Genomic DNA, 12091 nt, shown 5'->3' with positions numbered 1-12091 from the left:
ACTTCAAATCAATTCACCATCTGCCAAAATGGGTAAATACAATACGGGCTAGTTGCCACTTTTATTTTCTATATTGAACATTTCTCATGGTTGATTTATTTTTGAAATTTACTTTCTGTATAAACACATCTTAAAGTGTTGGCTACAAATAAAATGAAATAAAGTTTAGGGTCGGTATGATTTTTTTAAAATATTTTTGAAAGCAGTCTTTTGAAAGAAGGCTGCATTTATTTAATAAAAAATTACGAAAAGGAATATTGTAAAATATTATTCCAATGTAAAAGTTTATGTAAATGTCATGTATTCCTGTGCCTTGGAAGAATCATTACTTTAGTTGTTGATTCTTCAGAAATCATTATAATATGCTGATTTGCTCCTCAAAAAACATTTCTGATTATTATCAATGTTGAAAACAGTTGTGCTGCTTAATGTTTGTGGAAATCATGATGCATTTTTTTCAGGATTCTTTGATAAATAGAATGTTCAAAAGAACAGCATTTGTTTAAAATAGAAATCTATTGCAACCATGTAAAAGTCTTTTCTGTCAGTTTTGATCAATGCATTCTTGCTGAACAAAACCCCAAACTAAAAAAAAATAAATAATAATAATAATTAAATGAATATAATATAATATAAATATGCTGGGCAGCAATCAGGGAAAAAAAAGAAAAAAGAAAATATACATAGAAGTATCAACACAAACAACTAACAATTGTGAGACTATTTTGATACTGTTAATGAACTTTCAGTTTGTCACAACTTCTCTCTTATAGTATGTCAGATACTTTTTTTAAGAATTTGCTCAATCAGTTCATTTGACAAAACCATTTATTATCCAAATGGGGGTAACAAACTAATTTCTATCAGTGTACAAAGTTGTTTTTTACATTTACACATCCAATCCTTTATAAGTGCCAGGCATGAAACCTAAGGGGAATTACATGTAATCTGCAATCTCAGTTTCCATTTCGTTGTCACTTGCATCAGAAGGCTTGTAATCTTCATCATCATCTTCGTCGTCTTCGTCTTCCTCTTCTCCGCTGTCAACAGTTTTGTGTCTAGCTCTTGTAGGCTTTTGGGTGGATGACGCTAAAATCAATAAAATATCACACAATATAAAAAATAAAGCCATTTTTATTTAATAAATATTATTTTCCTATATTTAATTAACAATGCTTTTTGTGTGTGTGTGTGTGTGTGTGTGTGTGTGTGTGTGTGTGTGTGTGTGTGTGTGTGTGTGTGTTTTACCTGGGCGGTTAGGTTGGACGTGTTGCTGGATCATGAATGAAATTATATTCCTGAGATCGTCTGCCGTGTGGGGCACACACCAGCCATCTCTCTCATCACACACTTCCTCTTTTCCATCATTCACATGGATGATATTCTTTATTCTTAAAAGAAGAAAAAGAAAAGTGCTGTAAAGGTCAGGAGGAGTGGGATGGGTCTTGTAAGTGGATAAATGATTGAAAAGAAAGACATCAAAGTTCCAACCTGATCTCACAGGAAAACGTAACTATGTTACAAGGTGGCGATTTCCTATCAGTGTTCTTTTAGTATTATTAGAAATTATTATGTTTTTTATCAACATTTTGAATTATTTTTTATTTTTATATTTTCTGTTTTAATTTTAAAGTATTAGTAATTTTGTTGTGCATTTTTGTCATTTAAAACTACACTATGTAACTTTCTTTTGTTCAAAAATTAACAAAATTTTAAAAAGTCAATACATCATCATTCTTCTTCCAAAACATGTTTTTGTTTTTGTCTGTTTTGTCCATTCACTATGGTAAGCCTATTATAAGTGTTTATATTTAAGACCTGTCAGAATGGTTTTCGTGTTCGTAAATTGCATACATATGTCACTCGTCATATCCGTAAATAGAGAAAAGTTGCTCCGGCTACTTTGACGTGTGAGTGTATGTTGTGGGAGTGGCATAGGTTAGTTGTCAAGGAGTGTGAAAGGATGACATGGAGCAGCTAATTCTAGTGTTGGTGTGACGGTGCTGCAGCGTTGGTTGCGTCTTCAATGAGATTTGCTGTTTATACAGCCTAAAAGAGTGTGTGCACACTGCAGGCTGCAATATTTTCCTGCCAGCTGTGCTGCGGCTATTTCCCCTGTGCACTTCAGCACTATAAGAGAGCTACATTTTTCCTGAAAGAGCAAACACGGGTGTGACACTGCATCTTTTTTAGAGATGTCATTCCACCCGTGTGTCATTCCACCCAATGCGGTCGTTACCTGGCGCTGATCAGTCACGATCGTTGACTCATGTGTCTGGGCGTCAAGCACGCTGATGTGGCTTTCGTGAATGAGGGCTGCAGTCCTCCCACCTGCCACCCCCGTCCCCCACTCCTATCGCTAATGGGCAGCAGTGTGCGGTTCGAGGATGCAATGCCTTCTCACCCACCCCCTGCTCAACTGTGGAGCCAGGTAAATGTTGCACCGCACACTTCGGGACGCTATGCCTTCCGAGTCGGGTACCTGCGCCCCACTTCACTGCCCCACTGTGGGTACATCGGTTGTCCCTCTGGTCCCACTTGTACGGTCTCTGGGGGCCTTGCTAGCGCTCCCTGGCCCGTCTCGCTGGCTCACTTAGACCGTCAGACTCGGCTATGCGATTCAGTGCGCCTGGCGTCGCCCCAACTTCAGGGGTATCCAGAAGGGCAACCTGGCCCTTCACAGGCTCCAATTCAAGATGTTGATGCAGAAATGCATTTTCGAGTGCATCCGTCCATGAGACTGGTTTGGAGCGATCGCCCTGAAGGACACATAGGGTTCATGTCTTGATTCTCCCTCGACACAGACCATTCCTGCGCTTTGTGTTTGAGGGGCGGGCATACCAGTACAAAGTCCTCCCCTTCGGGCTGTCCTTGTTGCCTTGTGTCTTCATGAAGGTCGCGGAGGCAGCCCTTGTTCCCATGAGAGAACCTGGCGTTCACATCCTCAACTATCTCGACGACTGGCTCATACTGGCCCAGTCACTAGAGCAGTTGTGCAAACACAGAGACACAGTGCTCAGTCACCTCAGCCAGTTGGGGCTTTAGTTCAACTGGGAAAAGAGCAAACTCTCCCCTGTGCAGAGGATAATTTTTCTCAGTATGGAGTTGGAGTTGTTAGGTCAACCTAACAGCAAGCCTCACAGAGGAACGCGTTCGCTCGGTGTCGAAAGGCTTGAATTCACTCAAGAGCAGGACAGCAACCCCACAAAAATTATTTCAGAGGCTCCTGGGGCATATGGCATCTCCAGCCGCAGTCACGCCACTTGGATGGCTTCATATGAGACCACTTCAGCAATGGCTTCATGGCCAAGTCCCGAGATGGGCATGGCAACGCGGCACGTACTGGGTGACAGTCACCCCGGCCTGTAGTCGGACCCTGCGTTTCTATGGGCAGGAGTTCCACTAGAGCAAGTGTCCAGGCATGCTGCTGTCTTTACGAATGCCTCCACCACCGGCTGGGGTGCCACATACAAAGGGCATGCAGCTTTGGGTATTTGGACAGGACCCCAACTGCATTGGCACATCAACTGCCTAGAGTTGCTGGCAGTACTTCTTGCACTGGGCCGCTTCAAAACGTCACTACTAGGCAAGCACATAGTGACCCTCGGGATGGACGCACTGGCACACAGCTGGCCCCGGGACCTATGCAAGTATGGTTTCCCCCAGTGAGCCTACTTGCACAGGCAGGTCTTGCTAGTTGCCCCTTTTTGGCCCAAACGGACCTGGTTCCTAGAACTCATGCTCTTCATGACACCCCCTCCCTGGCGCATTCCTCTGAGGAAGGACTTGATTACTCAGAGACGAGGCACCTTATGGCACCCACTTCCAGACCTCTGGAATCTCCACATATGGTCTCTAGACGGGACGCGGAGGACTTAGGTGATCTACCCCAGGCGGTGGTAGACCCATCCCATGCTTTGCTGTGTCCTGTCTGTGCTTTGCGCCTGTACATGGACCGAAAGCAGAACTTCAGGACCTCAGAACAGCTCTTTGTCTGTTATGGAGGCCAGCAGAAGGGAAAGGCTGTTTCTAAGCAGAAGATGGCCCACGGAAAAGTGGATGCCATCGTCTTGGCGTACCAAACCCAAGGCGTGTCGTGCCCCCTTGGGTTGAGAGCTCACTCTACCAGAAGTGTTGCTTCCTCCTGGGCACTGGCGCATGGGCGCTGATGATATATGTAGAGCTGCGGGCTCGGCGACACCCAGCACGTTTGCCAGATTCTATAGTATGTGCACCGAGCCAGTGTCCTCAGGTGTACTAGCCCCAAGTGGCCAGTGAATGCCGGGTAACCACACTGTGTCTCGCTTGCTGCGCCATTCCCTTCCTATTGACCGGATATGTGCGCTTATTTTTGCTTCTCATATGAGTTCCCCAAACCGGCGAACACTGTTGAGTTCCTCCACCACCCTCGGCAGTCGGACGTGGGAGAGTGTCCGACGCCAGGCCTAACACACTAATGTGACTAATGTGTATTCTTTCAAGGTAAGGCTTCCCTGTCGGTGAGCCTGTGTCTTTCCCTTGGCAGAGTCCAAATGTTGGCAATTAGCTGAAATAAAGTTTACGTTTTTTTAACTAATTTTTTTTTTTATTTCAGTTAAAATGTATTTTATTTCAAAAGACAAAAGTTTTTATTGTTTTAGTTTCAGTTAACTAAAAAATCCCTGTTTTATATGAATTCGTATGATGTGAATAGTACAAAAATGTATGATTATTAGAACCCAGCATGAAGGCCCCTAAACACACCCATCACTGGGGCGTTAGCAGATCATAAGAAAACGTACTTCCAAATGAGATTGTACAAATTAATACGAATTAGCCACAAATTCACTAGAACGTAAAATACTTACGAATTGCAATGAGATTGTGTTGAAAGTTCTTACTTTTCTACATCCAGATCACACAGCTGGTAGAACATCTGCCGGTATGGAGGGAGCATTCCCTCCCGGAAAATGTAGACTGAGTCCTTGAGAGAAAGTTCCACAAAACTGGTTTAAAACGCTTCCTCGACATTAGCTGCTGATCAAGGCGAAATCCACTGTGATATAAAACTTAAATGAAAAATTAAATAACTGAAAATACCTTTAGTATGTACTTGGCAATAGCAGGTTTGGGTCCTGAAGATGAAGAACTCTCCTGGGTGATGTCAGTTACGCTCGCAGGTTGAGGAACTAAAGAAGTACCATGAAAAGCTTTGATCATTTACAGTTAAAAAGTTTAAAATACTACACTATCGTTCAAAAGTTTGGGGTCAGTACATGCTTTTTTTAAAAAGAAATTAATACTTTTTTTCAGAAAGGATGCATTAAATTTATCAAATGTGACAGTAAAGATATTCTGTTGGACTTTCTATTCATTAAATAATCCAGAAAAAAATTTTAAGCAGCAAAACTGTTTTCAACATTGATAATAATAAATGTTTCTTGAGCAGCAAATCAGCACATTAGAATGATTTCTAAAGGATAATGTGACTCTGAAGACTGGAGTAACGATGCTGAAAATTCAACTTTTCTATCAGAGGAATAAATTACATTTTAAAACATATTCAGATAGGAAACAGTTCATTTTAAATTGAAAAAATATTTCACAATATTTTCAGTGTTTTACTGTATTTTTGATCAAATAAATGCAGCCTTGGTGAGCTTAAAAGACTTCTTTACAAAACATTATAAAATTTTTACCAACCCCAAACTTTTGATTAGACATCAATCTATTTAAGTTTTAGAATCCAAAACCTCTTGGAACGTAAAGGTCAGAGAGGAAAAGGAAAAACTCATTATATAATGAACACCTTAAGGGAACACTGTGTGCCAGAACATTTGTATCTGTGTTTTTGTACCTGCCCTGTTGATAGTGGTTGGGCGGCTGTAATGATAAGCGCTTCTCTTGGATTTCACTGGCATGTCATTTACACCAAATCCTACAAAGACAGAAAATTACAGAAATTATGTGTGTATTATCATTTGTACAGTCAAAAAAAGATTCTGCACTCTTTTGGACAGTTTGTATTGCAGTCTTGGCATGTTTATGTCGAGGAATAAATCATATTTAGGACTGTTATGAATGTGTTTTGGTTGATCGCTCACCATGTTTCATTCCGTAGCGGATCCTGAAGTCTAGAACCTGGTAGATTTTTGCTTCAGGTGTTTTTCGAGGATCATATCCAAACCTGACCCACAAACTCCTCCACGGCCCTGTTAACTACACGAAAAAACTATTTTCATGGGAGGTTGTGAGATACAGTTGCCATCAAAATTATTCAACACAAGACTGTAATCATTTACAAATGTAAGCTTTTCTAAAGATACAGAGTAAAAAACAAATAAAAAACATATATAACAGTTTAGTGGCAAATTAAAAGTGATAATGTTAATATATAATGTAGTTCTTTTGAGTTTTAGTATTATTTTTTTTGGTAATACAGCTGTCATAATTATTCAACCCCCATTCAATGCTGCCTATTCACTTATTTGCATGGTATGGTACAAAATTGTGTTAAAACACAGTTAAGCCTTTGGAAACTCTATAATAAATATGGAGTGATGTGACCAAACTGGAACTTTTTGGACCCATGGATCAGCGGTATGTCTGGTGCAAAAAAGGCAAAGCTTATAAGCAGAAGAACACCATCTCCATGGTCAAACATGGAGGTGGTCCAGTTTTGTTATGCGGGTGCTTTGCTGTTGCAGGAAGTGGAAATCTTGACTGTATGAAGGACATCATGAATTCTTTGAAGTATCAAGCCATTTTGGCAAAGAAGGTGATGCCTTCGGTGCAGAGACTGAAGCTTGATGATCAATAGACTTTCCTGCAGGACAGCCATCCCAAAAAATACATCCAAATCTACTTAAGTTTTGTTCAGGAACCAGTCGTAGAATGTTCTCGAGTGGCCTGTACAGATTTCAGATTTAAATCTCATTGAAAATATTGGGTGGAAAACCAAAGATAATCATTGATCTGGAAGCTTTTTCAAGCGAGGAATAGGCCAAGATTGCAGTGGAAAGGTGACAGAAGCTTCTAAGCACTTACAGGCAGCATTTATTGGAGGTTATAAAGAATAAAAGATTCTGCACAAAATTTGACTTTTGGGGGTTGAATAACATTGTAAATGAATGTTTTTTCCCCCCATTAACTTTACATTCTCAGAATCACTCAAATGTGTATTAATACACTTTAGTTTACTGATGCATTTGTTGAATTGTTTTCATAAAATTTTATTCTCAGCAGCAAAATGTCTTGCAGGTCAAGGGGGTTGAATAAATTTGATTGCAACTGTATATAGTGCGGCCCACACTAAAAATCTGGGAATCAAAATGTAATTTAAGCCTAGAAATAAACATTTTATGATTTTGAAAAACAACTTTCACTATTTCTAAGTCACTAATCAAAAAAGAAAAATTGACATTGACTATGTGAGCAACTATCAAATCATGGGTCTTTATTTTTTACACAAACTAAAGGATTTTATGCCAACCATGGAATTTAGGGTTACTTCTGAATGGCAGTCAATGAAGTTGGACGCTTTTTTGGCAACATAAAAGTACCTGTAGATGCTAACTGGCCCATACTAACTAGCCAAACCTTGAACTTTAGTTCAGACAAACAGATTTTCCCAGCACAATCTCACACCATTGGTTGAACCAATGTTGCTATAACAGGCCACACTAACAAACAGAAAAGTTGATAGTTTTTTCACCACTAATGGCTTTCTGTGCAATAAGAGACTGTATTTTAACACACTGAAAAGAATACCACATTATATTTAAGTTTATTAAACCTAGAGTTTTCTCTGTTAATCTACTCACCATATAGTACGCCACATAAGGGAGGAGGTGCTTCATCTTCTCAGGGTGAACGTTGATGTTGGCCTTGACGGCATTGCGAGACCATATGGGCCTTTTCTCGAAAAGCTGTGGATTAATCAAATTAATCAGTATTTTCAAATGAAACCGCATTGGAGCACAGGTGGGATTATGATAAGATAAGGACATTTTCCCATACTATATAACCATAGTTGTTGTTCAATAGTTGCTTAGGTTGACGTTGACAGCTTTTTTAAAAACAACTTATAGTTTTAACCTTTCACCTGGTTGTCAAACATCCACTCCCACGAAGCATTGAGAATTACGTAAACGAGACTCCCTGCAACATATATGCACTCTTGTTCAAAAGTCTGGGGTCAGAAAGATTTTTTTTCAAATGTTTTTGAAAGAATTCTAAATTTAAAATGTCATTTATTCCAATGAATTTACTTGAAATAGAAATCATTTGTAAAATTATAATGTCTTTACCATCTCCTACTGACCACTAAACTTTTGAATGGTAATGTATCTGAATATTCTTTTTCCAATATATTGTTTTAATATTATAATCAATTAGTACAAAAAAGTAATTGTTTTTTTTACAATGTTGTCAGCTTATTCTTCATGTGATTTTTAATTTAGGCCCTCATATAATATTTAAAAAAAAAAAATTTGGCCTCAAATCAAATGTTGCAATGTTGTGATCATCTTGGAGATGGTTGATGTATTTAACACATTGAAAACATGTAGAGCAATTTTACCAACCTGTTTGAGTTGCTGCTCTACCTTTACATCGCTAGGATGGACGCAGACCTTTTTCCAGCTGGTCACTGCAGCTTCTAGAGGTCCTGATGGAATGGTCTTGTCATCAAAGTTGACAAAAATGGCATTGTTTGGCCGGCGAGCCCGATTCGGGGCAATAAGATGATCTTTTAGGAGAACAGACTGCATTGCAGTCTCCCTGCTGTTTATTGGGAAACAGACAGATAATGTAATCAACAAATCAAACCACCAAAAACACACATACAGCTGAACTTAAACCAGTTCGGATCATTCGCAGTTGCAACCAGTCAACTCATTTGGGAATTCAGGTCCTACTCCAGCTTACCTGTGCAATACATCTGGACGATAGTAATAATCCACAGGCGTGTCCAGGCGAGAGAAAATGGGAGGAGGAAGGAAAAGAGGCACAGGACTGTCATAGAATTCCTTCTTCTCAGGTTTGAGCAAAATGATCTTATCGTACAAAGACATCTGGTTGCCATCTGGATCACTGTGAGTTGCCAGGTACTGGAAGTCAGCCATTCCTGAAGAATCAAGATTAAGAATGTGTGTGTATTAAAGGGATAGTCCACCCAAAAATAAAAACTTTGCCATCGTTTACAGTCCAACCCTGAACACTTTCTTCGGTGAACAAATCTCGGTGCTTTTAATCTCTCTGTATTTTTTTTGTCCATACAGTGTTGTTTGGACCACAACGTTCTAAGAAATATCTTCTTTTGTGTTCCAACAGGGTGAGTACATGATGACAGAATTTTGATTTTTGGGTGAAGTTGGAATTGCAACTCTAACTAGAAAGTAAAGTTTGTTGGGACAAACTTTGTTTTTGATTTAACAAGCTTTAAATTTAGTTTTGCTAGCATGAATTAACATGTTTTAGCACATTGCTTGCATGGATTAGCATGTTTAGCTAACATGTTTTAACAGGTTGCTTGCATGAATTAGCATGTTGCTAACATGGTTTAACATGTTGCTCGCATGTTTTAACATGAATTAGCATGTTGCTAACATGATTTTACACTTTGCTAACACTAATTAGCATGTTTTAGCATTATTCACATGTTGCTAACATGATTTAACTAGGGCTGTCAAACAATTAATCGTGATTAATCGCATCCAAAATAAAAGTTTGTGTTTACATAATATATGTTGTGTATGGAGTATAATTATTTTCTATATATAAATACACACACATGCATATATATTTAAGAAAAATGTGTTATTTATATATAAAATATTTATATATAATATAAATTATATATAATATAAATATATATATACACAGTATATACATGCAAATATTTCTTAAATATATACATGCATGTGTGAGTATTTATATATAGAAAATAATTATACACCGTACACACACATATATTATGTAAAAACAAACTTTTATTTTGGATGCGATTAATCACGATTAATTGTTTGACAGCCCTAGATTTAACATGTTGCTAACATGAATTAATATGTTGCTAACATGTTTTAACATTTTGTCCTAGGATAGTCATTAAGCTTTGCCAGTGATAGACAGGTTAAATACTCTATAAGTCTTATTTTACAAAAGTTTTGACCCCCCTCATTAAAAGCCTGAGACTTTTTGTAGTTTTGATGTTTAAAGAAATCAGTTTGAAAAGATATAGCAACCCGAGTCAGACCAGTCTGAAAATCTGAGCAGAGTTTGGTGGATGTAGCTTAAAAGCCCTAGGAGGAGTAATTTTTGCTAAGGATAATAACAATAATAAGCTTAAATAGTAGATCAGTTTGTTGGCTGTCAAGCCAACATAAAAACTAAGGCTGCAATTGGATTATTCCGATTATGAAATCGCAAAGGCTACGATTATTTGTTATGCGCAGCTTGTCAGTGACGGATGGCTCTGTGATCCGTAGTAAATGCTGCTCCATCTGAAAGCACAGTGAGTTTGAGTCGCTTATAATGTGCATTTGAAAAAGCAACATGCATCAAATATCTTTCCAAACATGAGAAGAATTTATGAACCTCTTGTCCTACAAAAGACAACATTTAATAAATCAATCAAAGCATTTCAATCTTCTGTTTATTCAGCTACAGATAGTATGATGCCCATAGGGATTTCCTGGAATGATGAGCATTATCTACTTCTGCCGCGGGGCATATTTGGCGTCTCTGCGTGAGAGCGACCAGCATTCAGATGGAGCAGCATTTACTACCGATCGGTAACAAGTTGCACATAAAATAATCGCAGCCTTTGCCAAATCGTGTGCGGTTTCATTTTGATCAATCGTGCAGCCCTAATAAAAGCTGTATTGATGTAGCATATCATTTTAAATAAAAAAGATCAAGAATAACAATATATATTTAAGTTGTGGTAGAAAATTCTTAAATGTATTTTAAAATATTAATTTCATTATTTTCGAGAATACTAGATGGTGAATGAAGACTTTTATACCTTGAAATTTATATGTGGTTCCTATAAGTCCCACTATCTCCATGCTGATTTGGGTCTCTGAACTGTTTCCTTTGCGGGTTCTGCGGCGCACTCTGAGCAGCAGGTTGGTGGAGGAGTAGCGGTTCCCATAAGCGGGATGGCAGAAAGGATCTTTCGGCCGAAAGCGGAGTTCAAGTCTTTTAGAAGAATCTGCATATGTCTGTCCAAAAAAAAAAAAAAAGAGAAAGATTCCCAGATTTAAATACAATCTACTATACAGTCAGTATACACATATATTACCACTGATATATCATCATCCAATACATTTGGGTAAATGAAATAGAATCATTTGCTAATATAACAGAATTGAAAATCATGTAAAAGCGGCCATATTTCTCTGGGTAAATATGTCCCAGATGTCATACGATCTGCTATGTTATTATTATTATTATGTAGGGAAAGGTGTCATTAAATGTAAATCAAATATTGTTTAAAATCAGAATAAAATACAATGATAAAAATCAGTCAGAGAAATACATCTAACTTAAAAGTATTCCTTAAATTACGTATTTTAAAACAAGGAAGGGACATCACAACTATTGTATATAACAAATACAACCATGGAAGGCAAAGCATTGATGTCAGAGTCTTTTCTCCTCAGCTGTCATTTACATCAGCCATGTAAAAGATTAATGTAACTTAAGTCACAAGGACTGATCTAGAAATCAGTATCACTCTGAAATACAGCAACACAAATTCTGGTTCAGTCTAAATGAACACACAGTCTAAAAGCACGTGTCTTTTTCATTTAAAGCACCAAAGCAATATGATCACCTTGGACACTCCCTCTTCGCAGCCAATGCTGTCCAGCATTCTGTCCACATTGTTTACGACTCCCGGGTATTCAACACACACTAGATTAGTGTCAGGCAGGACCAATGTTGCTGTGTTTCCTGACACTACAGCTGTATCTTTGCTTTCTCCTTCTGTGCGTGGGGAAGCCGGATTGTTTGTAATCGTATGATCCATTTTCACACGATTTTTGTTCGACGCTTATGCATAACGAAAATCCATCTTTTCAATGGTGTATTTCTATTAAATTGTGTC

At 38.4% G+C, this 12091-nt stretch overlaps 1 protein-coding gene across 1 annotated transcript; it reads right to left on the bottom strand.

Annotated features, from left to right (window-relative positions):
* Positions 1 to 810: 810 nt before the first annotated feature.
* Positions 811 to 12013, bottom strand: gtf3c5 (general transcription factor IIIC, polypeptide 5; the record flags this gene model as incomplete). The annotated part of the gene is made up of 11 exons (XM_079898225.1): positions 811 to 1089; positions 1249 to 1391; positions 4881 to 4963; positions 5080 to 5168; positions 5837 to 5917; positions 6084 to 6198; positions 7803 to 7907; positions 8565 to 8763; positions 8908 to 9106; positions 11006 to 11204; positions 11819 to 12013. 11 exons carry the CDS (start codon positions 12011 to 12013, stop codon positions 938 to 940), a joined length of 1560 nt encoding a protein of 519 aa, XP_079754351.1. The 3' UTR covers positions 811 to 937.
* Between the last annotated feature and the right edge of the window lie 78 nt (positions 12014 to 12091).

This window comes from Squalius cephalus (genome assembly GCF_949319135.1).
Source record: "Squalius cephalus genome assembly, chromosome: 17".
Lineage (NCBI taxonomy): Eukaryota > Metazoa > Chordata > Actinopteri > Cypriniformes > Leuciscidae > Squalius > Squalius cephalus.
This window is presented reverse-complemented; position numbering and strand designations above follow the sequence as displayed.